Below are 19,585 nucleotides of genomic sequence, written 5' to 3' on the forward strand. Positions count from 1 at the left end.
GTTGGTCAACTTGTTGATCTCAGTTTTGATGTTAATTTTTTCATTTCTGGTTGTCGTGTACAGGATTATCGGATGGAACAAATCATTGGGACTGGCCGTAAGGTTGGAAAGTTGTTTGAGTTCGAGAATCTTCATATTCCTCCTACGTCAAATCTTTGTGCTGTTTCTTCTCCATCTACACTTCACTTGTAGCATCACCATTTTGCCCACAACTCCTTAGGAAAAATTGCATCCTCTTGTGTTTAAGGGAGTTTTGGATCAGGTTAATAATGAGTCTTTTGATTGTATTTCTTATCAACCTGTCAAACAACATACTTTATCTTTTCATAACAATCTTTCTCTTGCTTGCTCTCTTTTTTATCTTATCCACTCTAATGTTTGGAGACCCGCTCCCACCGCTTCTATGGGAGAGGTACAATACTTTGTAGTTTTCATTGATGATTTTCATGCTTTATTTGGGTTTATTTGGGTTTATTTGATGACTAATTCCCATGAGTTACCTCAAATTTATATTAACTTTGCCATTATGATTAAAACTCAATTTTCTAAGGTCATTAAAGTTTTTGACACGATAATGCTATGGAAAATCGTGACTCCAAACTTTTAACTTTTCTTGCTAATTAGAGTACTTTGTCTAAGTTTTCTTTCCCTAGTACATCTCAACAAAATGGACGGGTTAAACGCAAATATCGTCACATTCTTGACTCTGTTCGTGCAATGCTTATTTCTTCTTCGTATCCTGAGCATACTTGGGATGAAGCTATTCTTACTGCTGTCCATGTTATCAATATACTTCCTTCTTCTGCCATTGGTAACATTACTCCTTTTGAGCATTTTTATCATACTCTCCATATTACAGTTCTTTTCGAGTCTTTGGTTGTGTATGTTTTGCTCTTCTTCAGCCTCATGAACATAATAAACTTGAACCTCGGGCTCGCATGTGTTGTTTCCTTGATTATGGAACTACAGACAAGGGTTATCGTTGTTGGAATCCTCACTCTAAACGTATTCGTATATCTCTTCATGTTGTATTTTGGGAACATCATTTGTTTTTCTAGGTTCTCTTCATTTGAGTCCATTCCTCATACTCATTCAACATTTTTCACTAACCCCAATGTTGATCTTTTTCCTAGTGATGATTCTATAGGTTCTATCTCAAGTCAACCTCTCTAGCCCCATACTCTTTCGCCTTCTCCATCTCCCAATGATTCCAGACCGGACGATGATCCTGCTCCTGCTGTCATGCCTCCTCCCTCCAATCGTTCTTGTAGGGTAAAAAATCCACCTCCTCATCTTCTTTATTATCATTGTTTTTCTACTATTCTTTATCACCATGAACCTAAGTCATTCTGAGAAGCTTCCACAAATCTAATTCGGCAGCAAGCAATGTAGGAAAAAATCTATGCACTTGAAAAAGAACAAACTTGGGACTTGGTTGATCCTCCTTCTGATCAAGAAGTTGTGGATAGTAGATGGGTATACAAGATCAAGACTCGCTCTAATAGTTCTATTGACCATTATAAGGCACGATTGGTTGCTCAAGGATGTACGCAAGAGTATGGTATTGATTATGAAGAGACTTTTGCTCATGTTGCTTGTTTCACATCTGTTCGAGCTCTCGTTGCAATTGTTGCAGTCAATAAATAGTCTCTCAGTCAGATAGATATGAAGAATGCACTTTTTAATGGGGATTTGAAAAAAAAAGTCTATATGAAACCACCTCCAGGATATCCTTGTTCTTGTAGCAAAGTCTGTTTCCTTTATAAGGTACTTTATAGTCTTAAACAAGCTCCTCGTGAATGGTTTGAAAAGTTCAGTACCACTATATGCAATATCGGTTTCACTTGCAATCCTCATGATAATGCTCTCTTTATTCGTAAAAGTGAACGTGGTGTTGTTTTTCTATTTTGTATGTTGATGACATGATCATTACTGGATATGATGTTGATAGTATCTCTGATCTTAAAGCATCTTATTACCATACTTTTGAGATGAAAGATCTTGGTTCTCTCAGTTATTTTCTTGGTCTAGAAGTCATATCCACAGATGACGGTATCTATCTCTCTCAAACTAAGTATGTTTCGGATCTTGTTGCTCGAGCTGAAATTACAGATAGTCGCACTGAGTCTATTCCTCTTGAGCCTAATGTTCGATTTACTCCTATAGATGACACTATTTTGGATAATCCTACTCTTTATTGACAATTAGTTGGAGGTCTCGTCTACTTGACTGTCACATGACCAGACATCGCCTATCTAGTTCATGTTCTTAGCCAATTCTTGTCAGCTCGTCCTACTACTTACTATGTGGCAGTTCTTTGCATTCTTCGCTACATCGAAGGCACTCTATTTCATGACCTTTATTTTTCTGCCCATTCATCTTTATTCCTTCAGACGTATTCAGATGCTGATTGGGTTGATGATCCCATTGATCATCGTTCTACTACTGGTTATTGTTTGTTTTTTGATGACTCTCTCATTTTCTGTTGAGCGAAGAAGCAAATGTTCACTGCTTGATTAAGCATAGAAGCTGAATACCGTGCTGAAGTTGTCTCAATTCGTTGGCTTCTCGAATACTTCAGTGCTCCTCAGTCATCTCCAACTGATTTTTTTGTGTGTGACAACCATAGTGCTATTCAGATTGCCCATAATGATGTTTTTAATGAATGCACTAAACATATTGAGATTGATTGTCACTTTGTTCGACAACGTCTTCTTATTGATGTTGTTCATCTCATAGCTGTTGCCTGTTGGAACTTTGGATTAGACTTCTGATATCTTCGTGAAGGCTCATCATCCAGCTCATTTTTGGACTCTAGTATCCAAACTCAAGATGGTATCTTTAACTCCTACTTAAATTTGAGAGGGATGAGAGATGTTATATATAATTAGGATCAATTAAAATTAGCTAGTATAATTTATATTTATATAGCATATCTATATATTTATTGTAAGATTTTATATTTTTATTATTTTGATTCTTCTAGCACCTGTATGTATCCTTGTACGTTGTACCTTTATCAACATACTCAAAAAGGTATACACTTTTTAAATTACTCTCTTGTTTTTAATGTTCTTTAGAGAATTGGTTTAATTTCTTTAGTGTCTCATATTTTTTTCTTCTTAAACTTAAAAAGAAGTTCACCTTTTAGCATTTGAACTCAAAAACAATTAATTATAAGACTAAAAAATTAATGTTACATTGGTTATTTTAAAAACCCTAACAAAAATAAAAAGTTAATTAATTCAACAATGAAGAAAAGATAATTGCTTTTGTGTGTTTGTTTTTTCGTTTTAGTCAAAACTGCATGTGCTTGGCTATTTTTTTTTTTACTTAAGGGTGTGTTTGCTTTTCTATTTTTTATTTTGTCAACATGTGTAATAAAAATATATTTTAAGAATATATAAAATAATAGTTTATTAAAATTTATTAAAAACTAAAATTTTTAATATTTTTAATATATTAAATAAATTTAATTTTAATGTATTATTAATTTAAAATAATTTTACACATACTTCAAATTATATAATAATATGTGAACGATAATAACTATTTGAATTAACCACCAAAAATATCTCTAAATTATTTTTATATTAACAAAAATACTTTTAACTTTTAGAATTTTTTATTTTAATAAATTAAATAAATATTTTATTTACTAAAATAAATAATTTTAAAAATTATTACGAAAATAGCTCCGTCTCTCTTATCTCCTTTAGTAACCAGCTGGGTACCTTTTAAAAATTTAAACCCTAGGCCTAGTTCAGTAACCAGCTCTCTCCCTCACCCCACACACCCGGCACAGCGCCGCCCCCTCTCCCAGCTCTCTCACTCTCACCTCGGTTCACCGCCACCGCACGCTCGCCTCCGTCGCCGGGCCTCTCGCCGGATCCACCTCACGCTCGCGTCTCCTCCGCTCGTCATCCCTCGCGTGCTCCCTCTGCCTCGTATTCTGCTCGTCCGCCATTACTGCACCCAACGGTCTGTCCAGGTCTCTGCCCGCTCCTCCGTCCAGCCACCATTGAAGTTTGATATTGAGAATGGCGGAAGATAATAACGAAGTCACACAAACATTTAAGGATTTGGGATTATCTGAAGAATTGGTGGAAACTTGTGATAAATTAGGTTGGAAAAATCCATTGAAGATACAATCAGAAGCGATTCCTCTTGCACTACAAGGTTTCTGCTTTTTCACTAATTATTATTATTATTATTACTGATTTCGAGCAGAGTTTTTGTGTAAATTATGAATGTTAAATTCTAATTATACAATGCTCATTCCAATGTAATATATGTTATTGTCTGTTCAATATCTGTTAAGAGTGGGTGGCACATTGTTGATGATGGTTTAAATAATGGTGGAAACTCACATACATTTGTGATCACGTGGAGTGATAGTTAAAAACTGTTAGATGATTTATTGGTTTGACTAAATTATCATCAATCAACCTCACATGAATTCAACTGTATGTGAGTTGTCAACTTTAATAATTTATTAATTTATTAATTAGTAATTGCTTACACTTGTTTGGGCATGCTATTGTTATAGGAAAAGATGTGATTGGACTCGCCCAAACGGGTTCTGGTAAGACTGGAGCTTTTGCACTTCCCATATTGCATGCCCTCTTAGAAGCGCCACGCCCCAATGATTTCTTCGCATGTGTGTTGTCTCCCACAAGGTTTGATTCATACATTGATATAACTTTCATGTATTTTATTGAATTAATTGTTGATGTATAACTAGTTCAGTTTTTTTTTTTTTCTCACACCTGTCTTTGATATAGAGAACTTGCTATTCAAATTGCTGAGCAGTTTGAAGCTTTAGGGTCTGGGATTGGTGTCAAGTGTGCTGTGGTGAGTTTTAACATTCATTTGTTTTATGGCTTCTTGAGACTCTTTCCAGCATTGCACTTAGTTTATTGTTTCGTGGAGCTGCTTTAGTGCTCTATTTATTACATGCTTTACATCGAATAAGCTCTTCTGTTGTGATCCTTTCTTTTTTTGCCAGCTTGTTGGAGGGATTGACATGGTACAGCAATCCATCAAGATAGCAAAGCAGCCTCATATTATTGTAAGTGCTTAGCAAAGCAATGCATTAAGATAGCATTTGTTAATGAAATATTTACGGATCATATTTTTTAAATGAGTAATGCTACACACCCAAGTCTTTTTATGAACCAAGTTTAACCAAGTTAAACCATAAGACTTGGAGTAATGCTACTCATAACTGATTTTTGTTGATATTAGACCAACTTGGTTAATAAAAACACTTGGATGTGTAGCATTATTCTTTTTGGATTACTATATAATGGATACAGATGAACCTAGACAGATTTGTATAATGTTTTAAGTTGATGTCTTGGTGAACTATCCATTAATGTCAAGAGTAATTAGCGTCAAAATAATTAGTGATCTTTGATTGCATTGAATTCATTCTGTTGGTCTCTCTAGCTATTGTTAAGCTTCAGATCAAGTCCCATGCCATGCATGTTTGGAAATTTAAAAGTATTTTCATTTACCTTGAAGCATTTTAATAAATTGTCTTGTCATAGTGTCTCAGATTGTTCAACTGTTCTTTTAGCATTTTGTTAATTTTTTCCATTTATTGTCTTGTTTGGTTTAAAAAGCCAGTGTTTGATGTCTATGATGTCATTTTTTATTCACTACATGGAAGAGACAGCCTAGTCCTGTCAAAGTGGTTGTCCTTACTGATACACTAATGCTATATAAGTGCGTTGAAATTAACTAGGCACATTCTGAATTTGCAAGACTGAGTTTGTGCTTATGATTTAGTGTTTCTTTGGTTGTTGAGTTATTTTCAGCCTTCTTATTTTTTGTCGATCCTGTGTTTCTTTTCCTCCTTTATGTTAAATTCATACCTTTGCAGGTCGGAACACCAGGACGCGTTTTAGATCACCTCAAAAACACCAAAGGATTTTCTCTTAATAGATTAAAATATTTGGTATGATTTGTACATAATGCTGATGTTACATTATTCTATGCTCAAGTTTTCTTTTCTTTTTATTTAATCCAATCATTTGATACAAGTGCTGTGTGAACTATGTATTGATTGTACATAATGAGTTCTGAATATTTTTCACCACTTTTACTCTGCCCACCCAGTTTGCTCCTCACATATATGAGCTCAAGAGTTCACCTCTTATTTCATTAAAATCTTTATTTACTCAATGTTGAGTTATGAAATACATAACATAATTCATGTAACTGACTCAATGCAATTTCTGCAAGTTGATTTTCTTTTGAGATTTATGTTTCTGCATTGGGTTAGGTGCTTTATATATTGTTGCAAAGTTATATCTTAAAGAATGTTTGATCCTGATTCAAAGTTATGAGAAAACATTTTATGGATTCTTTGGCCTATTTTTGGACTTTAAAGTTTACAAAAAGAAATATTTAATAAAAATTTCCTGTTGTCTACCATAGCATTTTTTCATCTCTCATTTCTTTATCGTACATATATTTGAACTTGCTATATTCTACACATTCAGGTCCTAGATGAGGCAGACAGGCTGTTGAATGAGGACTTTGAGGAATCACTTAATGAGATTATACAATTGATTCCTCGCGAGCGGAGAACATTTCTGTTTTCTGCTACAATGACTAAGAAGGTATGTACGAATATTTATGGACAACTGTCTACTTTACTTTATCATCGTGTGTACAATATGATTATTATGCACAGGGACAAATCCATAACAGTTGAAGAGGGGGAGGGGGTGGGGCTGAGACCATAAGTGAACAGCGTAAAAATAAATATCAATTCTAGTGGAATAAATAAGTATTAAAGTATGTAAAAAATATGAGGAGATCAAGGGCTCAATAAACTTACTATGACCATATTTATGTTGGCATGCAGCTAGTTCATATGGAAATATGTGATAGGAGGAGTAGGAAAAATTATTTTTATAGATTGGAATAGATCAGATATATGTTGTCCGTTTCAGATTTATGGCATTTTGAATTTAGGACTATGTTGTTCTTCTAAGATTTATGGCATTTTGAATTTAGGACTTAAAAGGGTTCTGGTTTTCCTCTCTCTATGAATAAATTTTAATCCTATAATTTTAATTTTAGGCCAAGTCTATATTTTCCTATAGTTAGAAAAAGGTTTCTAGAAGCTGCTTATATACAACATATATATATAATTACAATGCTAATACAGCAAGTTGCACCCTCAATGCTGCAGGTCCAAAAGCTCCAAAGAGTTTGTTTAAGGAATCCTGTGAAGGTACCCTGTATATTTGCAAATATGTTTAGATTTTAGTTGTTCCAAATTTACTCAATTTGTTTTTGTTTAATTTAGATTGAAGCAGCCTCTAAGTATTCTACTGTTGACACACTGAAGCAGCAATATCGTTTCTTACCTGCCAAACACAAGGTTTGTGTTATCCATCATTGATTCTTCATAAAATGTTTGATTTTTGAAGGGGATTTCGGTAAGCGTAATTGAACATCATTCGTGTCATGTATTTTTGGCACAATGGACTAGATCTTATATGTTTGAATAATCATGACATTTACTTTAGAAAAACATCTACTTCTTGCAGCATGTTAGATTGACTGCATGGAGTTTTGTGGGAAAACTCTTCATTGAACTCTTCTATCAAATTGACTTTTTGGACTGAGATCAATATAACTCGTCAAAAGGCATGCTTAGGTGCTAGAGGCGACGGGAGAAATGGTTCAGGAAAAACATTGAAAAAAGTATTAAGATTTTTTAGAAAAATACAAAAAATGTTAAACGGGCTGCTTGCTTAACCTGTTATTTTTTTTCCGCCTGAAATTTAAACGGACCTGATTTTAAAGGTAAAAGCCTGCCCGTTTAAGCGGGGAAACAGGCTGGTCCAACGGGTTTAGCCCATATTGACGGCCCTAGTTTTGGCTCTTTTTAGATGCTGAGAAGGCAAGGCGCTAAGGCATGTGCCTTGCTCTGAGGCTGCTTTCTGTTTCGTTTTTCTATATATTAGATGAGAGGAACCGTCCCTTTTGTTAAAGGGCTTAGTGTCAGCCAAAAATACACTAAATTATCTGAGTTAGCCCAATAAAATATTAGATACATACCCCTGCTACCCTAAAAGATATTAGGTTTTGCATAGAAGATAGAAGACCACCGCTTGACCTGCACAACAACAGAAGTTGAAATGCCAGAAGGGCACCACTTGACCACCCTGTTGCTTCTCTTCACCACCTTTTTTGGTTGAATTTTTGGCATTCCACAAGTAGTTTTTGTTTAGGAACTTATTATTATACTTTATTGAGGATGTGTCTAATTATCATTGTGAAGTACTTTATTTTGCACAATAGATATATATGCTACTGTTTTCTAATGCCTTTGTTTACTGAATCATACATTTTTTGGTGCCTTTTGCATTTGACTGAGTTTTATGCATTTTAGCTTTCATGAATCAGCCTATATCTTCTATGCGTGCAATCTATGTCCTGTTTAATTTATTGTGTTTTCTTATAGGATTGCTACCTTGTGTACATTCTCACTGAAATGGCTGGAAGTACATCAATGGTGTTCACTCGTACATGTGATTCAACTCGTCTCCTTGCTTTGATTCTTAGTAATCTTGGTCTCAAAGCCATCCCAATTAATGGTCATATGACCCAGGTAATTGTATTAAACATTCTTGTATTATAATAGTTAATTAGTAATTTCTTGCAAAATATTCTTTCTTCCACCATATGGGAGAGGGGATGTGTGGTGGATGATCAAACTCTCTCTCTCTCTCTCTCTCTCTCTCTCTCTCTTGTGCATGGACACATGCATATTTGTTATTTGTGGTTTGCCAATTGTCTGTAATTCTTTTTTACAATAATCTTGACAGTCAAAAAGGCTTGGAGCCTTGAATTTATTCAAGTCGGGGGCTCGCAATATTCTCATTTGTACTGATGTAGCTAGTAGAGGATTGGATATTCCAACAGTAGATGTTGTGATTAACTATGACATCCCCACAAACTCCAAAGTAAGATGTGCTGTAATTAATCTAACTTTTGAATTTAGCCTCATGTTATTTGTTCTACAAATTCTAGGTTGACGAATCATCTAATTTCTGCTCTAGACCTAAACCTAAATTGCTGGATTCCTTATCTTGTGGCCTGCAGGATTATATACATCGTGTAGGAAGGACTGCTCGTGCAGGGCGTTCTGGGGTTGCAATTTCCCTTGTGAACCAATATGAGCTGGAGTGGTACATTCAGATAGAGAAACTTATAGGTGAGAGTAGTAGTATATTCTTTAACATGTATTGTTAAGGCTGGGAACATTTTCTAAAGTCGTCAATGCAACTAATATTTCAGGCAAGAAGCTACCAGAATATCCTGCACAAGAAGAGGAAGTTCTACTTTTGGAAGAGCGGGTTAGCGAGGCCAAACGATTATCAGTAATGGTAATTTTGCATGCAAAACTTTGTTTAGTTTTTATTTTGGGATATTCTCCCCGTCTCATTTTCTGAGGGAAACAAATTTGAGTTTACCTAAGTTCTAAGGGTTTGGGTAAACTGAGTTTGGTTACCTTGAATACCATTGATAGAAATCTGCATGTGCATGAGCTTTGGATATAGTTTCTGAATTCTATGATGATGGTATTGAAATCAGTTAATGTATGTTTATATGCTAGATTTAATGCATTTTTTCTCAAAACTTTATGTAGAAAATGAAGGAGGAAGCCATGGGGAAGAAGAAACGGAGAGGTGAATCAGATTATGGCGAAGAAGATATTGACAAATACTTAGGTCTCAAGGATAAGAAATCATCCAAAAAGTTTAGAAGATGAGACCTTATCACTACAGTTTCGTTTCAAGTAATCATCATATATGTATATGGCAATTTTGGTATTTTATTTAACATAGTCTATTGATGCTTTGGGGTCCCTGATTGAAGCTCTGGCTTTTGTCTTGATTATTGCATATTTATGGTTGATGGGACTTTGTAATATGGCTGAAAAGAAGCCTTGAAAAATCAATTACCTTGTACAACATGAACCTTCTATATTTTGCTAATTTTGCATCTAAGGCTATGATTGCAATCAATGAACTGTCTAAAACACAAATATCCGACCAAAGGTGATTCTGCATCACAGATTAGATGACAGAAAAAACTTGTGATAAATCACGGATTAAAGAAACATAATTTACCCACATTAATTCACACATTAAAAACATTGTGGTAAATGACAGAACTAAAACTAAATCTTTTTAAGTAGTTGTGTTTATTTGTTATCAACTGTCCAAAAGTTCATTGCCTCCGCAAATCTATTAGATATAACAACACTAGTATTCTATTTCTACATTTTAAAATTTTAGTTTTTAAAAAATGAGTATATTGTTAGATTAAGCTATTTAGAAATCAGTTAAAAAGCATTCTAAAAATAGTTGTTTTTTATATATATATTTTTAATTAAAAAAGTTACTTTCTTAACAAATACATGATACATCAAAATAATTAAATGGATAATGAATCATGATAACATTGTCCAATGTTTATTAATATTATTACATTTATTTAGGCTGTCACAAATTAAAACACTGAGAAACAGAATGCATATTCCATGCAACACGCAAAAGCAAATCCAATAAGCGGCACCTAAATATGCATTTTTCCCGTAACAAACTCTGATTATCATTTTCTATGATCCAAAATTTTCCCTTTGATTTCAACCGAGTTTCTTCTTCTTACGTCCAATTCAACAGAGTCTAACAACAACAACAATAATTCATGCAGTTCAAAACGTGACGCTAAATTCAAAATTCTTTTCTCACATTTTTCCCCTTGAATTTTACATGTAACAAGAAAACCGAAGATATATCTCTATTATAGTAATAATCATCATCAACTTTGGTTGATTTTGAAACCATTATGTGACTGTGTGAATTTAGAAGATTCTGATTTTTTCCTTCTTTTTTTTTCTTTTCCCATTTTTTCTTGGGAAATTAAAGTGTAAGAAAAGATGGGTGTAGATTACTATAGTATATTGAAGGTAGAAAGAAATGCAACGGAAGATGATTTAAAGAAAGCATACAGGAAATTGGCAATGAAATGGCATCCTGACAAGAACCCTAACAATAAGAAAGAAGCTGAAGCCAATTTCAAGCAAATCTCTGAGGCTTATGAGGTAACAAACAAAATTCTATTGCTTTGTAAATGAGATTTGCAACAATAGCTGAAATGATTTGGTTGGTGATTTCTTATAAGGTTAAGATTTAGGATTTTTTATGTGATTAGGAAAATTGGTGATTTTGTGATTTATAGTATAAATATTTGAGGGTTTTGTTGAATGTGGATTCTGAGCTGATGTTTATGATGAAAACTTTAAAGATGGAAAAGAAATCTTCTTAGTTTATGCTTTTGTAACTTCATCGCATTCATTGTTCCATGAAAATTATCTATCAATATCTTACTTTATGACCAATACCAAGTTGGTTGTGGTAGACAAATTCATCTGTAGGAGTAGCAGACGGCCAAAATCCACCGGGTCAATTCGTGTAATTCGCTAAAAAAGGTAGGTCGAATTGGAAATTTGAGATCGCCGTAATAAAAAATTTCATCTAACCCGCATCGACTAATTCCTGGGTTTTGGTGGGACTTGTCCGCCTGCCATTCTTTTTTTTTTTTAAGTTATAATTTAGACATTGTTTAATTGATTAGAGACTTTGCCAATATTTAATTATATGTTTTGGATAATTTTAGTTTTATTATTTTGTTTCAAAAACTTGATTGATGATTATGCTTATTAGATATTTAAAATTATAAAGACTTTTTAGTATTTGTGAATTTAAAAATTATAATTTTTGTATGTTTTTAGAAATTATAAATTTATTAAACTGTTTATAAAATTATATATTTTTTAATATCTAATAATTTAATAAAAAAGAAAAAAAGAGAATTGACAGTCCACAAATTAACTGTTAAATGGGACGAGATAGAAATTTGGGACCGCCTCACTAGATGGGGTGGGTAGACTAGTTAGGAGTGACAATTGGTAGGGTAGGGTAGTATCCTATTCGCGGATTGAGAATATCCCAACCTTAACACTACACGTTTTTAACCTGCGGATTAGCAAAAAGATGTAATATTATTATAAAACTTATGATAATTTAAAATGATCTAATTTTTATGAAAAAAATATTAAATTATCTATTAATGATCTTATTTTAGTGATCTTTTCCCTATCCTATGTGCACGAGAACCCTACTCACACCCTACTGGCCTACTCTATCCACCGGATTGGGTATCCGCAGATAGAATTTGAATACAAGTTGTAAAGATCAAGACTTATCTTACACTGTATATAGCTAGATGATAATCCATAACTATTGTTCTGTTTTGAGGCAAGATTTTCTTCGAATTTTAGCTGGCGGAAAGCTTAATAGTTAATTGTGTGTAAAATGGAAAGTTTGAGATTGAATAGTGATTGGATTTGGAAGAATTTTTATATTTTGTTTTGCTCTTCCAAAATATTATGTGTACAATGATTGAAGTTGTTTGCATTAAACATTTTTAGTCAATAACTCATACAAATAATCTGTAACTTACATATTAGAAGTTAAAAACTTTAAGCAAAATTGTAGCGACTAAAAGAACAAGAAAAAATAAGACAAAAAATAAAATGAGTGAAACCAATACTATAATTGCTTTGGGGAAAAAAGTTGTTAGACAACTTTTAACTATTTAAATTACATTGTTCATTTAATTATTTATTTTTGTGAATTTAGGTATTGAGTGATCCTCAAAAGAGGGTGATTTATGATCAGCAAGGAGAGGAGGGTTTGAAACACATGCCACCACCTGGGAATGAACCAACAAATGGATTTAACCCAAGAAATGCAGAGGATATCTTTGCAGAGTTCTTTGGAGACAACCCTTTTGGATTTGGATCATCTGGACCTCATGGAAGGTCCAGGTTCCAAACCGACGGAGGCGGATCATTCAGCGGATTCCATGCGCCGCTGAAGAAGCCGCCTCCTGTTGAGAGCAAGTTGGCATGTAGTTTGGAAGAGTTGTACACTGGTTCCACAAGAAAAATGAAGATCTCAAGGATTGTTATGGATGCTAATGGGTGAGTATGTAGTATCTTGATCTCTATTTCTTCAAGAAAATTGATTTGCTATTTACTCTTCAAAATAACGAGTTAATTCAAACCAATCTGAATTGGTCGAGTAATCAGTTCACTTGTTCACATAAGCAAGTGTCGAGAGTTCAAATCCCGTATGTGCAGCAACTCATTGGTCAAATGTAAACCCTTAAATGAGTATAAACTTCTATTGTGGTCTTATTATTGCAATCTCACAAATCAAAATTGCTTTTGTAGGAGGCCAAACCCAGAAACAGAGATATTAACAATTGACATAAAGCCAGGTTGGAAAAAAGGAACAAAGATCACATTCCCAGACAAAGGTAACCAGCATCCAAACCAGCTTCCAGCAGACCTTGTTTTTATGGTTGATGAGAAGCCACATAATTTATTCAAGAGAGATGGCAATGACCTTATTATCACAAAAAATGTGTCGCTGGCCGAGGCCATCGGCGGCACTTCAGTGAACATTACAACACTCGACCGGCGCGAATTGTGCATACCGGTGACTCATATCATTAGCCCGGGTTACGAGTTGACTGTCCCAAAAGAAGGGATGCCTATAACAAAGGAGCCAGGACATAGGGGTGACTTGAGGATCAAGTTTGAGGTTAAGTTTCCCACAAAGTTGACACAAGAGCAAAGGGCAGGGCTCAGGAGAGCATTGGGTGGTTGAAATTGGAATCATTTGAGAATTTGTATTCTCTTCACACTCCTTTTGTTTCAAATTTTGTGTCCAGATACACTTGGTATTCATATACATCCATTTTTCAAAGGAAATGTGATTGGTGAATGTACATAGATCTTTTACCCTTTTGAAAAATGGTTCAAGTTAAACCACTCATTTCCTATGCTCCTATATTGTTTCTAGTCTATGATGTTCAATGGAAATGAATCAAATGATGTTGAGATGTTATTGTCAATGTTTAGAAATACTTAGTGGCTTTGTGTTTTTTTTTTTTTTTTTTGCGTGTGTTTTTCCTATGGTTTAAGTTTTCCTTTGCTGCATATAAAAAAATTGGTGGGAAAAGAAAAAGTAAAAAACTTACCATTCATATTATTATTTTTATAATACTATAATAGTAACCAAAATTGAATTTATTGAGTGATAAACACGTTTTTGATAGTCTCAAATTCAGGTTTTAAAATAGACAAAATGAGTTTTACTAAAAAAAACCGTCACAAATTTTTATTAAGTGTATTTCACACTGCTATCAACATGTTTTCGTCATACACAGTCACATAGACACATACGCCATATTGAGAATAATTTACATTTTCTTTTCATATGTTTTTTTTTACCAAAGATAGGAGACTCGAATCCGCAACCTCTTAAATAAGTACGGGGAGACTATGCCATTTGAACTCTTATTTATTGGTTTTCTTTTTATATGTTTGGTTTAAGAGAAAATCCATAAAAGTTGTATTTAGTATTTAAAAAAATAATATTTTCACTCTTAGTTTTTGTAATGTCACTTCACGCGTGATTTTTTTTATATTGTTTATCAAAATAGAAGCAGTAATGTCTATTTTTAATATTTAATAAAAATTAAAAAATGTATGAAATAATGTATATATGCATATTATAATAAAAATAATTTACTTAATTAAACCCCTTAAAGTTGAATGCTATCAAATTGTCCTACATGAAAATGCATTACAATTTTATCCTCCAACTTTTTATAGAAATCGTGGCACTGCTACTAGTTTTACCAAAAAAAAAAAATATACAACCTGTGAAAGTACCATGATTTATGCTTTAAAAAAAAAAAATCGTGGGTTTATTTTGGTTTTATGCTTAAACAAAGACAACCATTTATGGCCAAAAAGTAAATGTTATGATTAATGGATATTAACATGGATCTGAAATATGACATGATATGAGACATGTAAATACATTAGTTTTAAAATTTTATAAGACACGGTGACGTATAAAATATAAATTATTTTTTAAATAAATTATAATGATATTTTAATATTTTATTGATATTAAAATATAAATTAATTTATTAATTATTTTTAATATTTTTTAATTATATAAAATATTTAAAATATTTTTATTGCAATAAATAATAATATACTATTTCTAAATTCATTTTCAAAAATACATGTTAAGAAAAAGGATGGATATGCTGACACGTGATAATATTTAAGTGTGTTTAAATGTATTCAAAAAAAATTTTATTTTTTATTAAAACACAGTTGGACACAAATCACACAACGGACAAATGTTAATGAGTGTCGAATTCAAAATATATCTGATAAGTAGGCATAATAACTCAACAAAATGTTCATGCTTCATAGAGCTTTAAATGTACTTTTGATAAATGGGCATTTATCATGATTCACTCTTAAAGGAGCTTAAACCCATGAATCTCCCACGATTTAGTTACAAAAAAGCAAAAGATGGATATCATAATAAAGATTTTATAATTATTTTTATTGGAAAAATGTTTCTATTTTATTATTAGAAGATGAATTACAAAAATTGATTATGATATGATATAAATATAGTATCTTTATTTAAAGTAAGTCATAATTAATTAATTACAATGGGAAAGGCGGATCCAGCTTTCTACAGATGTATGCCAAGAATATGCTAAGGACATGGTGAAACTAACATTGGAGTTGATGGAAATTATTACTCGAGTTTAGGTTTGTCATGAAAACGACGATTCCATGGGTCAAGACCAAGAAGACAGATGAGATTTTCATAAGAACAAGAGTAAGAGAAAAAAAATGGCAAATCGTTATCAGTGAAGGTGATATCTTTTAATAATTTTTGTGTTTTGTTTAGGTACGGCAGTTAATAAAGACATAAAAATTGTTAATGATTTGTGTTTAAAATTATTTGTGTATTTGATTGTTTGTCATTTTTTAGATTTGAATTGTTGTGAACTTATGTTTCTCGTCTTGTTAGCATTAGCATGGAATGCCCCATTTGAATCGAGAGTCATAGCAACCATCGAAACAAAAAGTCTTAATTAGGAACAAATAAAAAAAAATGATTAGGTCATAACAGGATTCCGATGCACATAAATCGTAGGTATATCACAGGCATAATAGTTGCATGTCAAATTGGCCATAAACCACAGTTACAAATTGGGTTTTTCATATTATACACGATACGCATGAATCGTTGGTCCAAACTAGGTTTTATGTTTCTATTTAAAATTTATAGGTGAGTTAGGATTTATATAAATATTGGGAGGATAAAATTATAGGAATATCCCATTTAGACCAATCTATTAGTATCTATCTTCAACTAAATTAAATAAGTAAATTACCTTTATAATAATATATGTAAACACACTATTTTTAATTAATTTTAATACAAATACAAATACAAATAAATATAATAAAAATATTTGACTAAATTTAAGTTTAATATTCAAAATAAGTTTTGTTTCTCTCTCCATTCTCTTTCTATTCTTTTTTCTCTCTATTTTACATATTTTTATTTGAGAAATGCTAGGGGTCAGAAATTTTAGTGTTGGGAGATCACTCACTTTTATTTTGATGGTTAAGTGCTGGCCGAAAAATACAAAAGTTGTTGGTCCCCTGGACTTTTTCTTTTTATTTTTAATATTGGATTAACAATGTTTTTTTTTGAATTGTGATCTTCTGTAATATTTTTTTAAAATGTGTAATGATTTAATTTTGGAAATACAACTTAAACCGTGCGATTTTTAAGAGGTACAGAAATTGGACCATCCGATTTCTGTACTCAGACCCTCTGATCTGTGTTTAAAAAATAAAAAAATTTGAAGTACATAAATCGAACGTCTAATTGTGTACTCCAATTTTTTTAAATTTTTTAAACACAAATTCAAAAGTCTAATTTGTGTATCTCTTATGATTTTAAAAATACAAAAAATTACAATATTAAAATATATTACTCATTTTATTTTTATATCTAAATTTTTTAGCCTCCATCTTATTGTGAACAAAACCTTGGCTTAGTTCGATTTTGTTGCAAAACCAAATCAAATCTTCAACTTGAGCTTAAGCAATAAATGAATGGAAAAGGAAAAAAAGGCATCTTTGTCTCTTTGACACAATAAAACTATACGGATAGAATTATGACACTTGTCTCTACTATTTTTCGAATAATGCTAAATGTCAGTTTAAATAAATCTATAATAACTGTTTTTTAAATTTTAACTTATAAAAAATTATAATATTAATATTTAATATAATTTTAAAAATCATAATTTTTTAAAAAATTATTTAAATATTTATAAAAAAATTACTTTTTTTTATAATAAATTTTTTTTATTATTCTTCTTTTAAAATAAATACTTTTAAAACTAAAAAATTCAATATAAAATAATTTATGTATGAGTTATTTTTAATATAAATTTTATATTATAAGTTTTTTTTTCAAAAAAAATTAATTAAATTATTTATCCAAATTGACACTTTAGACTAGTTTAGAAGTTAATTTTTTATATATACGTATTTCAGTTGATATATAAACGCAAAAGCAAAGATACATTTTATTGGTACTTTTTAATATTTAAAACAAACAAAAAATGTTTACGAGTTACAAATTTAAACTAAAACATTTGCTCCTTTTGCGTGGACAGCCAACGTAACAAAAGTACGGTATAGTATTTACAATTTATCATTTACGATGTAAAATTTTAATCTTTTAAAAAAATTCTTAATGCATAGAGTGAACCAAATGCAAATCTTAGTATCAGGGACAAGCGCATGCAATATGTTTAGGTACGGCAATTAATTAATTTATTATTTAATTGTTTGTTATTTGTTAGATTTGAATTGTTGTGAATTTCTGTTTCTCGTCTTGTTAGCATTAGCATGGAGTGCTAACATTTTCTCTCATTTGAATCGAGAGGTTTAGCAATTATCGAAACAAAAAATCTTAATTAGGAACAAATAGAAAAAATGATCAGGTCATAACAGGATTCTCATACACATAAATCGTAAGTATATCACAGGCACAATAGTTGCATGTCAAATTGGCTATAAACTGCGGTTACAAGAAGGATTTTTCATATTGTACACGATAGGCATAAATCGTTGGTCTAAACTAGGTTTTATGTTTTTATTTAAAATTTATAGGTGAGTTAGGATTTATATAAATATTGGGAGGATAAAATTATAGGGATATCTCGTTTAGACCAATCTATTAGTATCTATCTTCAACTAAATTAAATAAGTAAATTATCTTTATAATAATAAATGTAAACACTATTTTTAATTAATTTTAATACAAATACAAATAAATATAATAAAAATATTTGACTAAATTTAAGTTTAATATTCAAAATAAGTTTTGTTTCTCTCTCTCTCTATTTTTTTCTATTTTTTTCTCTCCATTATACACATTTTTATTTTTAATATTAGATTAACAATGATATTTTTTTTAATTGTAATCTGCTGTGAAATTTTCGTAAGATGTGAGATTATTTAATTTATGAAATACAAATTAAGCCGTCCAATTTTTAAGAGATACAGAAATTGGACTGTCTAATTTATGTACTTGAACTCTCAGATCTGTGTTTAAAAAATAAAAAAGATTTGGAGTACACAAATAGTAGATTCAATTTGTGTACTCTAATTTTTTTTAATTTTTAAACACAAATTAAAAGATTCAATTTATGTACTTTGCATAATATTAAAAAATATAAAAATTTACAATATTAAAATATATCACTCATCTTACTTCTATATCTAAATTTTTTAGTCTCCATCTTATTGTGAACAAAACCTTGGCTCGATTTTATTGCAAAACCAACTCAAATCTTTAACTTGAACTTAAGCAATAAATGAATCGAAAAGGAAAAAGGGCATCCGTGTCTCTTTGACGCACATCCAGAATACACGGATAGAATTATGACACCTATCTCTACTGTTTTCCAAATACGGTTCCGTTACGTTACTAACAGCATATCTGCCAACTTCTGCCAACTCTTATTTATAATTGTGTTTCATGGAAGTGTGTTCGTGGATGTGTCTAATAAAAATGTCTTTTTTATAACTGTGTTTAATAGAAGTGCCTTTATAGATATATTTTTTGGATGTGTCTCTTTATATATGTATTTAAAATATATTAATTATTAGACACATCTACGAACACACTTCCATGAAATACAAATATAAATAAGAATTGACAGAAATGGGCGGATAATATGTTGGTATCCTATACTTTTCCTTCCAAATAATACTAAATATCAGTTTGAATAAATCTATAAATAACTGTTTTTTAACTTTTTGTTTTTTACTTATAAAAAGTTATAATATTAATATTTAATATAATTTTAAAAATTAACTTATAAAATTTTTAAAAAATTATTTAAATACTTACAAAAAAATTTTAAAAAAAAAAAGTAACTTTTTTTATAATAAAATTTTTTTATTATTCTTCTTTTAAAATAAACATTTTTAGAACTAAAAAATTTAATATAAAATTTTATTTACAAATTATTTTTAGTATAAATCTTTATATTATAAGTTTTTTCT

General features: G+C 31.2%; 2 protein-coding genes across 2 annotated transcripts; both read left to right on the forward strand.

Annotated features, from left to right (window-relative positions):
• The first annotated feature begins 3,762 nt into the window (after positions 1–3,762).
• Positions 3,763–10,055, forward strand: LOC130943633 (DEAD-box ATP-dependent RNA helicase 10). Its single transcript, XM_057871598.1, has 13 exons — positions 3,763–4,179; positions 4,550–4,679; positions 4,785–4,854; positions 5,009–5,071; positions 5,888–5,962; positions 6,510–6,629; positions 7,208–7,249; positions 7,325–7,399; positions 8,489–8,635; positions 8,853–8,990; positions 9,130–9,241; positions 9,325–9,413; positions 9,677–10,055. Exons 1-13 carry the CDS (start codon positions 4,041–4,043, stop codon positions 9,797–9,799), a joined length of 1,323 nt encoding a protein of 440 aa, XP_057727581.1. The 5' UTR covers positions 3,763–4,040; the 3' UTR covers positions 9,800–10,055.
• A 446-nt stretch (positions 10,056–10,501) lies between these two features.
• On the forward strand, positions 10,502–13,930 carry LOC130946552 (uncharacterized). The gene is made up of 3 exons (XM_057875328.1): positions 10,502–11,137; positions 12,738–13,081; positions 13,334–13,930. Exons 1-3 carry the CDS (start codon positions 10,973–10,975, stop codon positions 13,770–13,772), a joined length of 948 nt encoding a protein of 315 aa, XP_057731311.1. The 5' UTR covers positions 10,502–10,972; the 3' UTR covers positions 13,773–13,930.
• The last annotated feature ends 5,655 nt before the right edge of the window (positions 13,931–19,585 follow it).

Source organism: Arachis stenosperma, chromosome 8, assembly GCF_014773155.1.
Source record: "Arachis stenosperma cultivar V10309 chromosome 8, arast.V10309.gnm1.PFL2, whole genome shotgun sequence".
Taxonomy (NCBI): domain Eukaryota; kingdom Viridiplantae; phylum Streptophyta; class Magnoliopsida; order Fabales; family Fabaceae; genus Arachis; species Arachis stenosperma.